This window comes from Dunckerocampus dactyliophorus, chromosome 12, assembly GCF_027744805.1.
Source record: "Dunckerocampus dactyliophorus isolate RoL2022-P2 chromosome 12, RoL_Ddac_1.1, whole genome shotgun sequence".
NCBI lineage: Eukaryota > Metazoa > Chordata > Actinopteri > Syngnathiformes > Syngnathidae > Dunckerocampus > Dunckerocampus dactyliophorus.
The window spans coordinates 3,057,588-3,079,242 of record NC_072830.1 but is presented as its reverse complement, the minus strand read 5'-3'; the positions used below and the strand labels follow the sequence as shown (position 1 = coordinate 3,079,242).

The 21,655-nt window shown below is 42.6% G+C and overlaps 1 protein-coding gene across 4 annotated transcripts in view; it reads right to left on the bottom strand.

Annotated features, from left to right (window-relative positions):
* Window positions 1–5,424: 5,424 nt before the first annotated feature.
* ppp1r37 (protein phosphatase 1, regulatory subunit 37) overlaps window positions 5,425–21,655 on the bottom strand; it is a 42,201-nt gene continuing 25,970 nt past the window's right edge. For 2 of the 4 annotated variants that reach the window (XM_054794177.1, XM_054794178.1), the window contains 9 exons: window positions 20,821–20,940; window positions 19,849–19,999; window positions 15,767–15,922; window positions 15,000–15,112; window positions 10,964–11,105; window positions 10,699–10,865; window positions 8,343–9,618; window positions 8,183–8,264; window positions 5,425–6,622 (listed from right to left, as the gene is read on the bottom strand). In XM_054794177.1, coding sequence (XP_054650152.1) covers window positions 8,188–8,264; window positions 8,343–9,618; window positions 10,699–10,865; window positions 10,964–11,105; window positions 15,000–15,112; window positions 15,767–15,922; window positions 19,849–19,999; window positions 20,821–20,940 — 2,202 coding nt within the window. In that variant the 3' untranslated portion in view covers window positions 5,425–6,622; window positions 8,183–8,187. The remainder of the gene's footprint in view (window positions 6,623–8,182; window positions 8,265–8,342; window positions 9,619–10,698; window positions 10,866–10,963; window positions 11,106–14,999; window positions 15,113–15,766; window positions 15,923–19,848; window positions 20,000–20,820; window positions 20,941–21,655) is intronic. The other 2 variants (XM_054794180.1, XM_054794179.1) reach the window with 2 other exon arrangements.

Sequence of the window (21,655 nt, the reverse complement as noted above, 5' to 3'; positions counted from 1 at the left end):
ATAGAGTACATAGAGCACATAGAGTACATAGAGTACATAGAGTACATAGAGCACATAGAGTACATAGAGTACATAGAGCACATAGAGCACATAGAGCACATAGAGTACATAGAGTACATAGAGCACATAGAGTACATAGAGTACATAGGGCACATAGAGTACATAGAGCACATAGAGTACATAGAGTACATAGAGCACATAGAGCACATAGAGTACATAGAGTACATAGAGTACATAGAGCACATAGAGTACATAGGGCACATAGAGTACATAGAGTACATAGAGCACATAGAGTACATAGAGTACATAGAGTACATAGAGTACATAGAGCACATAGAGTACATAGAGCACATAGAGTAGAGTATATAGACACATTGCATTGTGTTGTCTTTGTTTTTTGCAAATACACTGAATTACAAACTCTAGGAATTAATAAACTGAGTGAAAAAGTCTTTTCCTCCTTCCTGATTTCTTTTTGTTTACATGTTTGTCACACTTAAATGTTTCAGATCATCAAACAAATGTAAATATTAGTCAATGACAACACAACTCAACACTTTATGCACTTTTTAAATTAACCTTTTTATTGTTAAGGGAGAAAAAAAATCCAAAGCTACATGTCCCTGTGTGATAAAGTGATTGCCCCCCCTATTAAAACATAACTTAATTGAGATGAATTGAGATCTGTCAGTGTGGAAAAGGTTATAAAGCCATTTCTAAAGCTTTGGGACTCCAGCCAACCACAGTGAGAGCCATTATCCACACATGGCCAAAACATGGAACAGTGGTGAACCTTCCCAGGAGTGGCCGGCCAACCAAAATGACCCCAAGAGCACAGTGACAACTCATCCGAGAGGTCACAAAAGACCCCACAACAACATCCAAAGAACTGCAGACCTCCCTTGCCTCAGTTAAGGTCAGTGTTCATGACTCCACCATAAGAAAGACACTGGGCAAAAACGGCCTGCATGGCAGAGTTCCAAGACCAAAACCACTGCTGAACAAAAACAACATTAAGGATCGTCTCAATTTTGCCAGAAAACATCTTGATGATCCCCAACACCTTTGGGAAAATACTCAAAGGTTGAACTTTTTGTGTCCCATTACATCTAGCATTTCAGAAAAAGAACATCATAGCAACAGTAAAATATGGTGGTGGTAGTGTGATGGTCTTCAGGACCTGGAAGACTTGCTGTGATAAATGGAAGCATGAGTTCTGCTGAAGGAGAATGTCCGGCCATCTGTTGGTGACCTCAAGCTGAAAGCAACTTGGGTTCTGCAGCAGGACAATGATCCAAAACACACCAGCAAGTCCACCTCTGAATGGCTGAAGACTTTGGAGTTGTCTAGTCCAAGTCCTGACCTGAATCCTATTGAGATGCTGTGGCATGACCTTGAAAAGGAAAAGCCTCCAATGTGGCTGAATGACAACAATTCTGCTAAATTCCTCCCCAGCGCTGGAAGAGACTCATTGCAAGTTATCACAAACGCTTGATTGCAGTTGTTGCTGCTAAGGGGGGGCCAACCACTTATTAGCTTTAGGGGGCAATCACTTTATCACACAGGGACATGTAGCTTTGGATTTTTTTCTCCCTTAATGATAAAGTTTCATTTCAAAACTGCATTTTGTGTTGAGTTGTGTTGTCATTGACTAATATTTACATTTGTTTGATGATCTAAGTGTGTGACAAATCTTGTGTTTCAAAATCTAGAGTATATTTATTTTTTTATAATGAAATGATTCTATTTATAATGACATGTTTGTTCCAATAAAATTATCCAAATTGAACAATGTCAACCTCAAAAGGGAATAATCAAGTCATCAGTATGGTATACAGTGACTTGTGTACCGTACAGCTTTGACTGTGCAAACAAAGCATTTGACGCCTGCCGGTGGGTCGTGACACGTTGCTGTCGATGTCGAGTCCCTCGGGGGGGGGGGTTCTCCTTGAGAGGGGAAAGTATGACAGACACCCTGATCCTGAAGCAGAACCTCAGGCAAACTTTATGTACACGGCTGTAATTGGCTGTTACCTGTCCGCATCACAACCCCGCCTAGACACCATGTGAAGGATCACGCAGGCGGCGTCTCGTCTCGCCTCTGTTCAGGCCGATACTGTTTATGATACCAATAGTGCATACTACACCTCAAAAGGCAGAACATTTGCAATTGAAAGTCGTCAGACGGGTTTTGTAAAGGCGTCTTTGAAGCAGTTACATCCCTGAGGAGTGTAGTACATCAATATTGTGGAAGTGTACAGCGAGTACAGTCTCATGGTGAGCCTCTGGCAGGATCATGAAGCAAACATTTATTTTTTTTTGCGTATTTTAATGACGTTTTAAATGACTGTAGGGCCATGTGCCTAAAAGCAATGTTTTATTTGTTACGACTTAATTTCCTACACTTACTTATTCCTTTTTTTTTTTTTTTTTTTTTTTTTTTTTTCTTCCCGGACCGGAGCAGGAGGGGACAGAGAAGAAGAGAAAAGGAAACGGGGGGGGGGGCGAGAGGGGACAAAAACAAAAAAAAGAGAGACAAGAGACAAGGACAACAGCAGCAACAACAACAATTGTGACAGAACAACAGAAACATACCGAACGACATCAGCAAATAAATGTCCGTGACAACTATAAAGACGAACAAGGATAAAGGACAAATCAATATCAACAACCACAATGACAAAGCTGTCAATGACAATCAGACATAATAGCAGTCATGAAATGATGACCTATGACAGTGATCACAATGACAATACTGCATTGAAACAGTCGCACACAATAGCAGTCATGAAATGATGAATTATGATAGTGATCACCATGATAATACCGCATTGAAACAGTCACACATAACTGTAGTAATGAAATGATTATCCATGATAGTGAATAGAATCAAAGTTACTGTAATGCACATCATTGTAAAAAAAAAAAATACATATACACACATATATACATACATACACATACATAAATACATATATACATATATATATATATATATATATATATATATACACATATATACCGCACATACACACATATATATATATATAGTCATACTGCTGAAATCACCGTCGCTGTAATAAAACCAACAACATAATAACACCCTGGATAACTCAGTGAGTAATGTGGGGAAGTACGTATGTACTGTGAGTGTGCATATGTACAGGTATCTCTGTATGTGAGGAAGACTTCATATATATATAAAGGTGCAGGAGTGTGTGGGCGTGTGATTGTCACTGAGAGTGCATGAAAGGAAAGGGGCCGCCTTCCACCTCCCAGAGAGCCCCGCCCCAAATAGCAAGGCCGGGCCCCGGCCGCCAGAAGGCCACCAGGCCCATAGGGGCAGGCAGCACAAAGATCAGTGCCCCAAGAGCCAGCCCAGAGAGCCCCCCCCCCCCCGGGAAGACCAGTAAGGGGCCGAAGAGAGGTAATCCCAGCCAAGGACAGGGCGCCAGCGGGCCGGAGGACTGCCAACCCCCGAGACCAGCGAGAGATCACACCCCACAAAGGCAGACGGGTACCGGGGGCCACAAACCGGCAGGCCCAGAGACGCCTCCACAGCCGGAAAGAAGCCCGCCCGCGCCGGAAGCGCCAATTCCCCCCCACCGCCACCCCCACCCCCAGGGAGCGGAGCCCGGCCCGCCCCGGGCCAACCCCCGCCCGACCCCCGACACAGGGCCGCCCCGCCAAGGGATGCAGGAGGCACACCCTCCACCCACCCGGCGGAGGCACGGGCGGCAGAGATGTATCGCCCAGCACCTGACCCCACGGAGCAAACCCCTGTATGCCCCCCCCCCCCCCCCCCCAAATAAATAACTAAAATAACTAAATAAATAAAAATACACACACGCACGCACATACACACTCCTACGCACCCACACACACGCACATAAACACTCCTACGCACAAACACACCCCTATGCGCACGCTCATACACACTCTTACTTACTCAAGCGTGCACACACACACACACACACACACACACACACACACACACACACACACACACACACAGTGGTCGACTGCCCGACACCCGGAAGCCTACTTACTTATTCCTAAAAAACACCAATTTGATCATATATGCCGTAGATAATACACTGTATACGGTACATACTTTACTCACAAGAAGTTAGGGGTATTCAGCTTTTCAGGGGAAGTTTTAGGATGAGTGTAAAAGCCGCTGTTACCTTTCCAGGTGAACTTCATTTGACCTTCTGTCAACTTCTGAACGCACGCGTCCAACTCTTCAGTGTTTCAGTACTTTTTGCACAATTTGCTGTTCTCTAACGAGGAGCTGAACGGGCACGTTCGCCGCAAAAAGGTGCAGATATTTGGTTAAAAACAGACAATAGCCTCTGCAGAAAGCACATCCCAATCACTATAGGTTGCTAATAACTTGTAGAAGTACGTGATCATGCGGGTAAAACGCACGCCATACTTGTACCACTGTTAGAAAAGCCCACAATTATACTTCACAGAGTTTACACAAATAGACAAATGTGACAAAGAGTGCTTTTATTTTGACGGCCGGAAGTGTGTTGTGTGTGTTGAGAATGGCAGTACGTGCTTCAAACTAAGCTAACCCCGCTAGCTTCCATTCACGCGCCGTAACAGAGGAGCCTCTGAGATTTTCCGCCACGTTTCAACACATTTGGTAGCGTTTGTGATGAGATTCCGCCACCACTGAGCGTTTTCGTCTCGTGGGTGGCGGGAGTTGATTGGCCACCAGCTTTGAGGCGCATTACCGCACCTACCGTGTCAGAGTGTGGCCCACAGTTACGAACGCCCGATCTCGTGGCGGAAGACAATATTATCTGATAATATTATCTCTTAATATTTTGGCTTTACTCTTGTAAAGTTACAACTGTTTTTTCCATTTCTGCTGTTATGTTGACATTTTCCAACTATCTAAAGTTTCCTTTCGTAATTGTGACCTAATTCCTATAATATTTTGACTTTATTCTCATAACATTATTAGCACGTAGTATTAGGTCCACATTGGAAAAAAAAAACCTTGAGATTGAGAAAAAAAGTCATACATTTACGAGCATAGTGTAAATTTACGAGAAAAAAGTCCTAATATTGTGAGAATAAAGTTGTAAATGAACAAAAAGACGTACATTTACGAGAAAAACCTTGTAATATTACGAAAAGGAAGTCATAAATTTACGAGAATAAAGTCGTACATTTGAGAAAAAAGTCATAAATTTACAAGGAAAAACTTGTAATATTAAGAGAATAAAATCGTTAATTGACGAGAATAAAGTTGTAAATTTACAAGAATAAAGTCATAAATTTACATGGATAAAGTCATACATTTACAAGAAAAAAAAGGTGTATATTTACACTTTATTCTCGAAATGGCAGATTGTTTTTTGTTACTATTGTTTAAAACTTAAAAAAAAAAAAGAGAGAGAAGATCATTGAGTCGTTACATGCATTTATTGGGAATGGAACAAATTTCGCCATACATGTCTTTGTGATTGCCAGCACATTCCAATTAAGTTAACAATTTATTAAAAAGGTCTAAAAATTAAAGCATTTACAGTAAGGTGGGGGGGGGGGGGGGCAGCACAGCACTGGTAGAATAAAAGGGTCTGCTGGATGGAAATGCAGTATTCAAACTTATTGTGATTGGCCTGATATTATGAACCCAGTGAGGCGCTGCAGTATGCTGTCGCCCTCTGGTGGCCACCCGGCGGAGTAGCAGTGCAGTAAAGCAACAATTTGCCGCTTGAAGCGCACTGCACCCCCGCTGCAACTGAAGCCAATCATTCCAAACTTTCGCTCCCAACAAAACCAAAAAAAAAAACTAAATTCTTATTTAGGTATACATAAGTATACCTAAGTATTTAAGTATACATCAAATAAGGAGAGTTTTTTTCAAAATAAATGAAAAGATAAAACGGAGGAGGAGGAGGAAATCAATCAAAAAGCTTGTATATCCATTAAATAAATAGAAAATACACAATTTGTCAAAAGGTGCCAAATGGAAAGGAAAAAACAGAAAGGAGAAGAATTTCTATTGATATGACAGCCAGGCAGGAAGAGACAAAGAAAGCGTGCGTAAACGTGGCGGCGGAGGTTTGGGTTGTGCTGATTCCTGAGGGGCCAAAGTCAGAAACAGACGAGACGGGAGGGAGCTCCACTTCCCTTCTAAAGTTGCTGTTTTTATGCACCGAGGGGATCAGGACGACAAAACATGTTGAACTCTTCATCATGACCACGTCAAAGCCGGCAGGCGGGCTCGGCCGCGTCCGCCATTGTTGTGATTTGTATGTGTATGTGTGCCTCGCCACCGCTTTCCTGGAGTCCACACAAACGGGACAAACGCTCGGTCTTTGGTTAGTGTTTTTCTTTGCTCCCCGTCTTCCTTGCGGTTGTGTATAGATGGAAGGTGTAGTGATGACAGCATGGTAACTTGTTCCCACACGGGTCGTGGGTGTGTCCAGCGTGTTGCAGTGGTTGATGTAGTGACGTCACGTTGACTTTGTCCTTCAGGTCTTAGGGAACTTGCTCGGATCTTTTAGAGCTTGGACTCTTCTGTCCGTCGCCGGTGGGTAAAGTCGGAGAAGTACGGCAAACTGAGTGTGAGAGTTGAGTTCTCCTGTCCTCGGAGGACCTGAGGAAGACAGGAAGGAGGGTGGAATTGAACAATTTCAGAAAAGACAAAGAGGGATCTGCACAGCCGGGAAAAATGGCCTTTGGGCTCCTAAGATGACTTAAGTTACAACCTCATCTCATGACAGACTTTGCGACATTTTCCCTCTCCTACGTTTTCCCAACCTGTTTTTTCTCTGGTAAGAATTGTGTCTTACGACGGAGTATTAGGGCCACAATGAGAGAAAAAATAAAAAATCGGAGATTACGAGAATAAAGTCGGGAATTTGCGAGAAAAAAGTTGCAAATTTACAAGAAAAAGTTATACATTCACGAGAAAAAAGTTGTAAATTTACGAGAATAAAGTCGTAAATTTACAAGAAAAAAGTCATACATTTACAAGTATAAAGTTGTAAATTTATGAGAATACACTTATAATATTACGAGAATTAAGTCGTAATATTACGAGAATAAAGTTGTAAATTTGCAAGGATAAAGTTGAGATTTCGAGAATAGTGTTGTAAATTTACAAGACAAAAGTCATAATATTATGAGAATAGAGTCGTAAATTTATGAAAATAAAGTAGTAAAGTCACAAGAAAAAAGTCGTAAATTTATGAGAATACACTCATAATATGAAAATAAAGTCATGAATTTCAGAGAAAAAAAATTGTAATATTACGAGAATAAAGTCGTACATTTACAAGGAAAAAGTCATAATATTACAAGACTAAAGTCGTAAATTTACGAGAATAAAGTAGTGAAATTACAACAAAAAAGTCGTACATTTACGAGAATAATGTCGTAACATTACAAGAATAAAGTTGTAAATTTATGAAAAATAAACTTAATATTACGAGAATAAAGGAGTAAATTCACAAGAAAAAAGTTGTACACTTACGAGAATAATGTTGTAATATTACAAGAATAAAGTCTTACATTTACAAGAATAAGGTCGGACACTTCTGAGAATACACTCATAATATTACGAGAATAAAGTCGGGAATTTCAGAGAAAAAACTTTGTACATTTACAAGGCAAAAGTTGTAATATTCTGAGAAAAAAGTCATAATATTATTTTGCTTCATAATAATAATAATACTAATACTAAAACTACCAGTACTACTAATAATAATACTGACTATAATAATAATAATAATAATAATAACAACAACAATAATAATAATGATACTAATCCTGGAAATTTATTTTATGGAAATAATGTGTATTTTTTCAATAAAAATGCATGGTGTTGTGTTTTCCAATAACTATTTATTAGTAGAGTATATTTTAGGCTGAAGATTGACTTATTTACAGTGAAAATAAAATATTTTTTGTTTAAAACATTTAAAAAGGATCCTCTGATGGGTTCAACAATGCCAAGGACTCTTTAGTTTAGCTGAATGCTAAATCTGGTGCACCCCGATGGCGGATTCCAGATGAATAACGTAAAGTCCACACGGTGAGTGGCGCCACGGCGAGTATGGAAAAGGTCATTAGAAGCGTCCTTGATTCAAGCTTTGTGGTTGACGAGGACCCGAATGAGGCACAAAGCACACTCTTGCATGTGGTCTATGCGGACCTCATTCATGGTGCATCTCTCCCCGTCTCCAAACTGGCTTCCAGCAGCAGCTCTTCCAGGTCTTGTGTGCAGCTGACGCTCACTATAAAAAGGACAAAACTCCTGTTAAACAAAGGAGCGTTTGTGCACGGGCAGGTGATACAATGCAGTTCTCAGATACCGTGTTCCATCACGCAGCTGCCAGGCTTGGGGCTCTCTGCGTCGAGAAGGTGGAGAGAGAACTCTGGCTTCAGGCCGTTGGGCAGAAGCGAACCGGCGACCTCGCCCTCTGTATCAGTCAGAACTTGGGCTAAACACTCACCCTCGTCTGCGGAGCTCTCATCAGCAGAGTCCTCCGCGGTGACGGCTGGCGTGGGCTGTGCTACTTCCTGTTCATGGTCCTCGTGCGCCTGTGGACTGTTGCTGTCCTGCTCTGCAACAGTGGATGAGTTACGTGTGGTGTTGTCTTCTTGCGTGTCGTGTGATTCTGAGTCTTGTGATGCACATGGGTGCACTTTGTCTTTGGTGTCTTTCTCCTCCATCAAAGGAACTTCTTTCTGATCATCATCATCTCGCTGCTCCTCAGCAGGTTCCTCACAGTGAGGCTCAGGCGGGGGGCTTGTAGTGCTCTGTGCCGCTTCCTCGGGCGGCTGAATGGCTGCCTGCTGTGCAGATGAAGCTTTTGAAGGCGAGGCTGGTGTCAGTTGAGGCTCTAAAGTGCTGGCAATGACATTCTGTGTGGTTTGGGGCTCCAGTGTGTGGTTCTCTGTCGTACTGTGGACCCGAGGGCTCTGCTCCACGTCCTCCTGCTGTGTTTGCGATGCGGGCGGCGCCTCTGCGGCGGCTGCGCTTGTTTGCAAAGTCTTCAGTGGCTCAGGCGGGCTCTCTACCCGAGTTACCATGAAGATCTTGTGACCGCGCCCTGGACTTGAGATAGATATGCAGCGACCGGGAGAGGGAGGAGTGCCCGGAGGAACTGGTGTGTCCGTGATGGTGATTCCAGAAATGATGTTTACTCCGGCAGAGGCAGGCGGGGGTGCGTGTGAGGGACTCACTGTGGTCTCAGCCACCGCTCGGGCCTGAGGGAGGATCTGGTTTGATGCAGAGGAGGACTTGGTGATGACCTCAGCGTCCTCCTCATCCTCAGTGTCTGAGTCAGACTCCAGGTTCATTGGAGAAACCTGCGACTCAGAGCTTGCCGTCGGCCGGCTGCTCGGCCGTTCTTCACTTCCTGTCGTTGTGTCCTCCTCTTTGCCTTCTTGCACCCCTGCTGCTCCTTCGCTGTCCTCCCCCTCTTCTTCTCTTGTTCCATCCTCACTGGCAATTTCAGCCATGGATGCAGACTGCTGCATCTTCTGCTCCGTTTCCTCCTTCTCTTTAGCCAGGATGAAGTTCCTCTTGCAGCCATTTTGGATCTCAGCCAGCAGCGCACGCTGGGTCTCGATGAAGCTCTTCACCTGGGAGACAAAAACACGTCAATTTCAAGCTTTTGTGTCTTTTTGAGCTGTGGCCGATTCAACCGGCGGCCTGTGGGCCAAATCCTGCGCACGATTGGCATCAGACTGGCCTGAGAATTCAGTGCAAAACTTGAGTGACTTGTTTTTGTAGCAGACCTAACACCAGCAGAGCCCTCATGTCATATAAACGACCTTTGACTTGCATTTTTGCAGAAGATCCTTGAAAACCCAATCCTGTCAAACAAAAAATCTTTCACTTGGTCGTTCAAAACAGCAGAGCATTCCTGTCGTGTAGAGAATCTTTGACATTTTTGCAGTCGATCCTTAAAAATGGCAGTAGGTCCTGTTAGGAATGGAATATTTTCCTTCTGCTATCAACAAGGCTTGTTCAAAGTAGAGGGAAAATATTCCATTTCTAACCGTCTTAAAAATAGCAGAGTACTCCTGTCATGTGAAACATTTTTGACTAGCATTTTGGCAGCAGACCCTTAAAAACGGAAGAGCGCTTCTGTTATATAGAAGATCTTAAACAAGCTTTTTATTTTCTCCAGTAGGTCCTTAAAAACAGTAATGCAATCTTGGCGCATAAAGGATCATTGACTGGCATTTTACAGTAGGTCCTGTTAGGAATGGAATATTTTCCTTCTGCTATCAACAAGGCTTGTTCAAAGGGGGAAAATATTCCATTCCTAACAGTCTTAAACATAGCAGAGTACCCCTGTCATATAAAAAATCTTTGACATTTTTTCAGTAGATCCTTAAAAACGGCAGAGCGCTTGTCGTATACAAGATGTTGGACAAGCTTTTTTCCCCCCAGTAGGTCCTTAAAAACAGCAGCGTGCTCTTATCATAGAAGACACTTGACCAGCAGTAGGTCCGTAACATTGGCAGAGTGCTTCTGTTGTATAGAAAATAGGAAAAGACGAGCGTTTTACATGCAATGGACAGAGAGAAATAGACAAAATAGAGAAGTTATAGAGAAAATAAGCATAAGATTTCAAAGAGAGGCCACAAGGCCATGACTTTACATGAGTGTTCTTTCATGACACAAAGTAACAGGTTAATTGAGTGCACGCTCACCGTTTCTTTCTTGGGCTCCCGGTCGAGGTCGAGGCGCAGCAGAGAGGTGTTGACTTTAAGGGCGAGCGACAACGCCATCAGTCCACCCGTCTTGATCTCATTTTCTCTGAGGTCCAGGCGCAGCAGCCTCGGGCTCTCGGCTATAAATTCAGCCACAGCCACCGCGCCTGCATTGGACACACAGGAAGAAGTAAAAGGTGAGAAAAAAAAGCACAAAAGCAATAATGATTTAAAAAAGCTTAAAAAAACAGCCACAATTTGTCACCTTCACAAGACAGCTTGGTGGAGGCGAGGCCCAGTCTCAGCACAGAGCGGTTGGCAATCAATCCGTCTTTCAGCTTGTGGACGCCCTCGTTACCCACTGAGTTATGACCCAGGTTCAACGTCTCCAGACTCTGGGTGCAAGGCTGAGGAGGTTCATGCAGGGACGTGAGCATGCGGGCACAAGAATCAACTACAACATTTAGAATCAACCTAAGCTTTAACAGCTACTCTTTGTTGGCAGCCTCAGGGTGCAGTATGGAATTGTCTTTTGTCCTGAGTAGTCCTCACAGATACACTCCAAGAGCTAGACGTGTGTTTCTTTTTATTCAAACATGCCGTTCAATCGGTACAGCAAACCACTAAATGGATAAAACAAGCAGAACACAGTTTATGTGATATATGTGAAAAGGCACATTATTAGTACCAACTTTGGCCTTTGCTCCCCCACCATTTTTGTTATTGAAAAAAAATTCCAAATATTTCAACTTTCTTCTCAAATAACCTGTCTTTTTATAATATAATGACTTTATTCCCAGAATACAGTCAAACATGTCTATAGCGGCCACTGAAGGGAAACGGCAAAAGTGGCCGCTATAGACAGGTCGGTGGCCATTTTGAATTTGTGCACACACATATTAACATGTATTCACAAAAAGACTGGAGCAAAACCAAGAGACGTAGGGGAAAACGCTCTGTTGACACATACTGTAAACAGGTAGGCAAATCTAGGTAACAGCTCCGGTCAGGAAACTAGTAATATCAATAACAACAATGAACCAGCACCGCACATTCGATGGCGCTGGCCTTTTATCCGCCACAAATGTTAATTGACCGCAGCTGCGTGGCCACCAGGCATGAAGCGGCTGCCTCTTCCTCCCCGGAGAAGGCACAGCCCGCCAAAGAGTGCAGGACAGGGGAAACTCGCTCCTGTCCTGCAGAACGTCACAAACTGATTAATTCTTTGATTTTTTTTAAAACACGATTTTAAAAGCAAGAAATAAAAATTTTATTGAACGAGCCCGAGGATATATGTACAGGATACGTGTGAAGCAGTCATGAATGGGTGTGTGCGTGAAAAATTGAGCGCGGAGGAGGTGCGAAGATCGTCGTAAACTAACAATACCAATACTCCTTTCTCATTGAATGGGCTTCTAATCTCTAATTAGTCGGCAATTAAGTGATATTTTAGATGTTTTATTCAGGTGTTTTGGCTATTTTAGAATCTATTCACGGCATTGCAAAGTGGGAAGATTACTGTTTTGGCCGTCATTGAATCTTTTCAGGGCGGCACTGCAAAGTAAGAAGACGGCTTTTTTATGTCGAACTAGGACTCAGTAATTAAAGTCTACACACAATGGCTTCATTGCATAAAAAACGAAACTTTTTCGTGCATGAAGCTTCTGGTTGAGTCGGCATTTTGGCTGCTATGTGCGGTCAGATATTGACCAAGGGATACAAAATGGGTGGCCGCTGGCCGCGTTAGACAGGTGACCGCTATACACAGGGTCTATAACACGTACATTTTCTGCGGGGGATTTTGCAGTGGCCGCTATAGGCATGTGGCTGTTATATACAGGTGGCCGCTAAGACAGGTTTGACTGTATTGATGAGATATGAGTTTTTTCCCATAATATTCAAACTTATTCCCCAACCTAATTTCCCAAAAATTACAACCTTATTTTGTTTACTTCTCATAATGTTAAAACTTGTTTTTTTTGTATTTCAACTCTATGTTACTAAAATTATGTTATTTTTCCTCTACTTTATTCTCATAAAATTACATCAGTTTTTTCCTTTTCTGCTGTTGCTTTTTATTTTTAATTTCCAACTATTTCAACTCTTCAATGACTTTATTCTCATATGTTAACTTTATGCTTGCAACATTGTAACTTTTTCTGCAACCTAACTTTCCAAAAATGACAACTTTATCAATTGTTTTGTTGTTTCTCATACTTTTACTCATACTTTCTCAAACTTTTTTCTTTAATATTTCAACTTTATGCTGCTAAAATAACATTTTTTTCCTCATGTTACGTTATTCTTGTAAAATTTAATTTTTTTCTCGTTAGCTTACAACTTTTTCTCTTAATATTTCGACTCCATTCTTATAAAATTCCTGCTGATTTTTCAATTTTTGCCGTTTGTTTTTTTGTTTTGCTGTTGTATTTTTAGAATGTGCGGCTGGCTAATAAAAAATGTTTAAAAAAACAGCCGCCAGCCTGATTTTGGCCACCCTTGCTGTATACAGCACGCCTGTAACTGCTTCGTCCATGTGTCAAACTGAATTTAAAACATGTTTAATAACTGAGAGGCATAATATAGGGATTAGAGCAGGGCCACTCAACTACATAATGAAGAGGGCCACGGTTTCACAAATGTATGCACCCAAGGGCAGGACACGCGCTCTCATTATGATCACCTGACATTTTGAATGCTTTTATTTGATGAGACTTCCAAGCATCACATTCCACACACATTCAACTCAATGTTTTAAACAAAGCTGTTTTAGTAGAACGGCAAAAGTACATTTAAGAAAGATAAGGTGCTATGACTATAGGATCTGTTTGGAAGCTGAAGCTGGACTGAAATGCTGTGGAAATATGCTAAAACGCAGCATGAAAGTAAGAGTGGTTTGGAAGCTGAGCTCAACATTGGAATTGAACGAGTGACCTCTGGGTTGGGAAAACAAGCACTCTACCAGCTGAGCTGAGCATTTCTTGTCCGCTAACTCCTCCTTGTACATGCTGCTTCCCATCATGCTTTGCTGCCCTGCTCTGTAAATAGGTGTGAAAATGATGTGTCAAATGTTATATAATTCATTTTTTGTCATTGCATGTAGTATTGGTAGATGCCCTGCGTGTATTTACTTACCTGTCAGCTAGATGCTTGCAATCACAAATCAATGTTATTAATAAATCAGAATTTACTGTCTCCTTAGTTCAGCCACCGCCCCTAATTAGTCGACAGGTGGCGGTGATTAGAGGACAGTGACTTCATTCTGATTGAACCAGGTACCTTTGGGTTGGGAAGCACATACTCTTATCAACTAAGCTACGTCACAGTAGACTCAGCGGCGTGATTCAGCAATGGGAAACGTAAAATGATTTTTCAACGGCAGAGGGCGGCATTTAAATTGCCCTTTCATTTTCAATGGGAACATTTTCACAGAAAATACGAAATTAGACTAAATGTGGTAATATTTGGAAATGTTTAAATAGGTAGCACACTTGTCCCCAGTGAGCTGAACATTTTGATGTTGGATTTCTTTGAATTGGTTAAGAAATGGAGGAAGAGTTAGCAGACAAAAAATGAGGCGGAATACGAATAAAAATGGCCGATCACAATATTATATGTGTGAACACAATGAATGGTCCGGTGTTGGCTGTCTTTCAGAATTTGTCATTTCTGTGTGCGTCAAAGTTGTGCTGTTTTGTATGAAAGTACCTCTTCGGGTTATAATCCTTCAAAACTTTGTTCCTTTTTTACAAAGTCCAATTTTCAGTGTCTACATTTCTTTTCTTTCTTTTTTTTTTTTTTTAAAGAGTTGATAAAGCTATATTTGTTTACATGGAAGCCGTCTTCTTCTACAACAGCTTTACTGTGACGGGTACGCCTCGCTGTTGCCCCTGCAGAACGGAGAAGTCCTGCATGAACGAACACTTGCCCAGTTACAGTAGCTTTACAGAACGGTTGACATTTTTGAGTGACATCTAGCGGGACAAATGAAAAGCTTTGGCGGGCGGATGTGGCACACGGGTCACCTATTGAGAACCTAATGTTTAGAGATCAAAAATAGGCTTTTCGAGGGTGTGTTTTATCGCCATTCGGCTCGACTGTACAACAATGAGCACCATATTGGCACACATCAATGTGAGGATGACTGCCCAAAACAAACTAGTCCACTGAATGTAGTTTAAGAGATGGCCAAACTGAACTTTTATTGTTGGATTTTCATCAAGAAAAAGTGTTAAAATCTCCAGCGCTCACACAGCTTTGTGTGTGTGTGTGTGTGTGTGTGTGTGTGTGTGTGTACATACTAGTGCAGCAGCAAGATAGCCCATGCCGTTGTGTGTTAGTTGGTTGTTCCACAGCACCAAAGTGACGAGGCCTTTCCTTTGCTCTTTTAGTCCTTCACACACGTAAGCCAAACCTGTGACGACAACCACACACACACACACACACACTCAAATCAGTCCATCTATGTCCTGCTGAACACACCAAAATATTGTTACCAACAGCTAATGTGCATCACTTTGGACCCGGGACATGCTTTAGCACCATGAGGCCCTGGTTCCCAGTAAGGAGACAAATGGGGTAATAACAACAAGGAAGAGGTTCATTTAAAAGAGATTACACTCAGAATTTCCCAACAAAAATAACCCAAGCAGTGTCGTTCAGACCACAGTGATGAACATTATGTCATCAGTTTTCATATTCATCCAAAAAAACTGCAGTCTCAACACAGCTTGAAGTGGAGTAATGTGTGTGTGTGTGTGTGTGTGTGTGTGCGTGTGTGCGTGTGCGCATTTGTTACACAAGTGGAGATTAAAAAATAAATGTGGGCGGGAAAGACTTGGATGCTCATGAGTGTGTTTAGTATTCACCAGCATCAAAGCAGATATTGGAGTGTTTTTGCCAAAATGTAATATTCAGTCTTTAGACACAATTCTGCCATAAAACAAAGCTGAGAATTTGTCATCTTTCGACACAGAGAGATTGTGATGAAGATGATTTGACCCAATTTATGATGACCAGTAAACGCTTATCTGTATTTGAGGGAAGGGAGAAGTATTGCTGTAGCTACCCGAGTCCAGGATGTGGTTGTTGCGCAGGTCTAGAATTTGAATGTTGTAGTTGAACTTCAGCAGGTTGCCAAGCTGGGCTGAATCCTGCAGGCCGTTGAGCTTGTTGTCCGCCAGATACAGCTCCCGCAGGTTCATGTTCATCTTCAAGGCCGTTGCTGGACAGAATATAATACTTGAATCAATGCGAGTACATACAGTATGTCACAAAAGTGAGTACACCACTCACATTTCTGCAAATATTTTATTATATATTTTCATGGGACACCACTGAAGAAATGAAACTTTGCTACAATGTAAAGTAGTCAGTGTACAGCTTGTATAACAGTGTAAATTTACTGTCCCCTCAAAATAACTCAATACACAGACCTTAATGTGTAAACTGCAGGCAACAAAAGTGAATACACCCCAAGTGAAAATGTCCAAATTGGGCCCAATTAGCCATTTTCTTTCCCCAGGGTCATGTGACCCATTAGTGTTACAAGGTCTCAGGTGTGAATGGGGAGCAGGTGTGTTAAATTTGGTTTTATCACTCTCACACTCTCTCATACTGGTCACTGGAAGTTTAACATGGCACCTCATGGCAAAGAACTCTCTGAGGATCTGAAAAAAAGAATTGTTGTGCTACACGAAGATGGCTTAGGCTATAAGAAGATTGTCAACACTCTGAAACTGAGCAGCAGCACGGTGGCCAAGACAATACAGCGGTTTAACATAACAGGTTCCACTCAGAACAGGCCTCACCATGGTCGACCAAAGAAGTTGAGTGCACGTGCCCAGCGTCATATCCAGAGGTTGTCTTTGGAAAATAGACGCCTGAGTGCTGCCAGCATTGCTGCAGAGGTTGAAGGGATGGGTGGTCAACCTGTCAGTGCTCAGACCATACGTCGCACTCTGCATCAAATTGGTCTGCATGGCTGTCATCCCAGAAAGAAGCCTCTTCTAAAGATGATGCATAAGAAAGCCCGCAAACAGTTTGCTGAAGATAAGCAGACTAAAGACATGGATTACTGGAACCATGTCCTGTGGTCTGATGAGACCAAGATAAACTTATTTGGTTCAGATGGTGTCAAGCGTGTGTGGCGGAAACCAGGTGAGGAGTACAAAGACGAGTGTGTTTTACCTACAGTCAAACATGGTGGTGGGAGTGTCATGGTCTGGGGCTGCATGAGTGCTGCCGGCACTGGGGAGCTACAGTTCATTGAGGGAACCATGAGTGCCAACATGTACTGTGACATCCTGAAGCAGAGCATGATCCCCTCCCTTCGGAAACTGGGCCGCAGGGCAGTATTCCAACATGACAACGACCCCAAACACACCTCCAAGACAACCACTGCTTTGCTAAAGAAGTTAAGGGTGAATGTGATGGACTGGCCAAGCATGTCTCCGGACCTAAATCCTATTGAGCATCTGTGGGGCATCCTCAAACTGAAGGTGAAGGAGCACAAGGTCTCTAACATCCACCAGCTCCGTGATGTCGTCATGGAGGAGTGGAAGAGGATTCCAGTGGCAACCTGTGAAGCTCTGGTGAACTCCATGCCCAAGAGGGTTAAGGCAGTGCTGGAAAATAATGGTGGCCACACAAAATATTGACACTTTTGGCCCAATTTGGACATTTTCACTTGGGGTGTATTCACTTTTGTTGCCTGCAGTTTAGACATTAAGGTCTGTGTATTGAGTTATTTTGAAGGGAACAGTAAATTTACACTGTTATACAAGCTGTACACTGACTACTTTACATTGTAGCAAAGTTTCATTTCTTCAGTGTTGTCCCATGAAAAGATATAATAAAATATTTGCAGAAATGTGAAGAGTGTACTCACTTTTGTGACATACTGTATACTGTAGTACATTACAGGTTATATATATATATATATATACTGCTCAAAAAAATGAGAGGAACACTTCGAAAACACATCAGATCTAAACTGGGGGAAAAATGATCTTGAATATCTTTCCTGATAATAAGTGGGTGATGTAGTAGTAACAAAATGATGCCACATCGTTTGATAGAAATGAAAATGATCACCCTATAGAGGGGGGAAATCAAAGACACCCCAAAAATGAAAGTGAAAAAATGATGCAGCACACTGGTCCTTTTTGCTAAAATGTCATTGTAGCAACTCAAAATGATTCTCAGTAGTTTGTGTGGCCCCCACGTGCTTATACGCATGCCTGACAACGTCAGGGCATGCTCCTAATGAGACTACGGATGGTGTCCTGGGGGATCTCCTCCCAGATCTGGACCAGGGCATCAATGAGCTCCTGGACAGTCTGAGGAGCAACCTGGCGGTACCGGATGGACCTAAACATAATGTCCCAGAGGTGTTCTATTGGGTTTAGGTCAGGTGAACGTGGGGGCCAGTCAATGGTATCAATTCCTTCATCCTCCAGGAACTACCTGCATACACTAGCCACATGAGGTCGGGCATTGTCGTGTAGCAGGAGGAACCCTGGTCCACGACCAGGGTGTGTGTGTGTGTATATATATATATATATATATATATATATATATATATATATATATATATATATATATATAATTTAAATATTTAAACGCAACTCAACACAAAATGCAGTTTTTAAACGAAACTTTGTATTATTAAGGGAGAAAACCTACATGGCCCTGTGTGGAAAAAGTGATTGTCCCCCCTTGTTAAAACATGAGCTCTATCAGTGCGGAAAAGGCTATAAAGCCATTTCTAAAGCTTTGGGGCTCCAGCAAACCACAGTGAGAGCCATTAGCCACAAATGGCCAAAACATGGAACTGTGGTGAACCTTCCCAGGAGTGGTCGGCCAACCAAAATGACCCCAAGAGCGCAGTGACGACTCATCCAAGAGGTCACAAAAGACCCCACAACAACATCCAAAGAACTGCAGGCCTCACTTGCCTCAGTCAAGGCAAGTGACTGAGGCATTATATATATATATATATATATATATATATATGTGATGGTTTTATGGTTTTTCATTTTTGTCACACTTAAATGTTTCAGATCATCAACACTTTATGCCGTTTTTAATGAAACTTGTTATTATTAAGGGAGAAAAAAAACATCCACAGCTACGTGGAAGCGATTGCCCCCTAAAGCTAATAAGTGGTTGGGCCACCCTTAGCGGCAACAACTGAAATCAAGTGTATGTGATAACTTGCAATGAGTCTCTTACAGCGTTGTGGAGGAATTTTGGCCCACTCTCCTTTGCAGAATTGTTGGAGGCTTTTCCAGCATGAAGTGCCTTTTTAAGGTCATGCCACAGCATCTCAATAGGATTCAGGTCAGGACTTGGACTAGGCCACTCCAAAGTCTTCAGCCATTCCTGCTGCAGAACCCAAGTTGCTTTCAGCTTGAGGTCACCAACAGATGGCCGGACATTCTCCTTCAGCAGAACTCATGCTTCCATTTATCACAGCAAGTCTTCCAGGTCCTGAAGACCATCACACTACCCCCACCATATTTTACTGTTGCTATGATGTTCTTTTTCTGAAATGCCAGATGTAAAAGGACACACGCCTTCCAAAAAGTTCAACTTTTGAGTATTTTCCCAAAGGTCCTGGGGATCATCAAGATGTTGTCTGGCAAAATTGAGACGAGCCTTAATGTTGTCTTTGTTCAGCAGCGGTTTTGGTCTTGGAACTCTGCCACACAGGCTGTTTTTGCCCAGTGTCTTTCTTATGGTTGGCTCATGAACACTGACCTTGACTGAGGCAAGTGAGGCCTGCAGTTCTTTGGATGTTGTTGTGGGGTCTTTTGTGACCTCTCGGATGAGTCGTCACTGCGCTCTTGGGGTCATTTTGGTTGGCCGACCACTCCTGGGAAGGTTCACCACAGTTCCATGTTTTGGCCATTTGTGGCTAATGGCTCTCACTGTGGTTTGCTGGAGCCCCAAAGCTTTAGAAATGGCTTTATAGCCTTTTCCGCACTGATAGAGCTCATGTTTTAACAAGGGGGGACAATCACTTTTTCCACACAGGGCCATGTAGGTTTTCTCCCTTAATAATACAAAGTTTCATTTAAAAACTGCATTTTGTGTTGAGTTGCGTTTAAATATTTAAATTTGTTTGATGATCTGAGCCCCTCTTACCCAGCAACATGAGTGGTCGCCCTGACAGGCCGGCGTTCTCCAGGTGGAGGACAGCCAGGCTGCCGCTGATCCTGAGCGCTCGAGCCACAAAGGGAGCCGAGTGGTCCAGCAGGGGAGTGTTTCTCGCATCCAGATACTGCAGAGAGCTCGTCTGTGGTGGAAAGCAATCACACACACAAATAAATTCATTATCTTACAACCCTGTAAACATCATCTGTGGAAACAAAACCAGGCACGGCGTGACGATGCACTTCTTTCTCTCCAGCATCTATGCATGTCATACTCATGAAAGGACATCATCTACAGTATACGCTTCACTAACATGCACAACATGAGAGCGAAGAGTTAATGAACACCACTCTGACCGTCAAGCACAACATAGCATTAGAATTATAATAATTATAATGATAATATTAATAATAATGGATTAGATTAGATTTCATCTGGCTCTTTTCAAGGCACCCAAAGCACTTCACAATAAAGTGAACCCATTATTCATTCACTCCTCAGTCACACACTGGCGGTGATAATCTACATCTGTAGCACAGCTGCCCTGGGGTAGTCTGATGGAAAAGCGGCTGCCGATTCGATCAGATGATAAAATACTAATAGTTTGATGACTGCATCGTCACAAACTGTCCTGATGTCTGCTGTCACACACACACACACACGCGCGCGTACGCACACACACACACCTGTAAGTGTGCAACAACAGCGCTCCTAATAAGTATATTTTAGAAGCTTTTTGTTAAGTGTAGGCTGGGAAATCGTCAACCCAGAAAACGGAATTTTGGTTAGGAGTATTTGGGTTAGGTAATATGCCACAAAAGCTGTCCAATCAAGTCCTTACATTTTGATCCTTACTGCACAGCCTTTGGTCCCATGAGAAAAACACCAAAATATTTGGTCCGAACCAGAGTACCAAACCCCACGTGTGAACGCAGCCTTTCTGGTCACAAAGTTGGTTCTCACCTTTCTCATCATGTGAGCGGCGGCCTGCCATCCTCGAGTGCCGATGTGTTTGTTGAACGAGATGTTGAGATGCGTGGCGGACTCGTAATACTCGATCATGTCAAACAGAGCCGAGGCACCCTGAGAAGCAGCAAAAGAGAAAGACAAACAATCAGTCAATATCTGACAAGCATGTAAGGTTGCAGCCGTTTACCTCGTAAGTAATAATTCTGGCATTGGAAAAAGCTAAGTTTAACATTTGTTTTAGTTTTATTTTCCCCCGCCACCACCTGAGTTCAACAGCTGCCGCTGTTGAACGGAGGGGCTCTCAACAAGGTGGGGTATCTCCTGGGATGGAACTGGTTTAGAGTGGCAAAGGTATAAATGTGTGCGTCCAAGGACACGGTAGTCCGAAGCAGTGGCAGCTTCTGAGAAAGTTATGTATAGGTTTAACTAGTGTCTCTCAAAGTGTGAAAACCTAATTCTTAATGAAAAAAAATTAACAAAACAAAGACATAAACATGACACAAACGCACGCATCGCTCTTCTCAACGAGCAGCGGGTGCTGTTATGGGGCCCTCTCCTATCTCAAAGCACTCACAGGCAGCTCCGCCTTGTTTGTGGTTTGTGGCTAAAAAAGAAGCAACAGAAGAAAGACAGAAGAAAGCCCCCCCCCAAAAAAAACACCACTGCCACAAATGGTCTAAATTTGATGTACTATAATTCTAATTTTACTTTTTCTTGGTGATGGAGAAGTGTGTGTAGGCCTGTCACGATAACACATTTTGCTGGTCTATAACTGTGTTACAAATTATCGTCGATAATTGATGGAATCGACAACATTTCTTGAGACAAT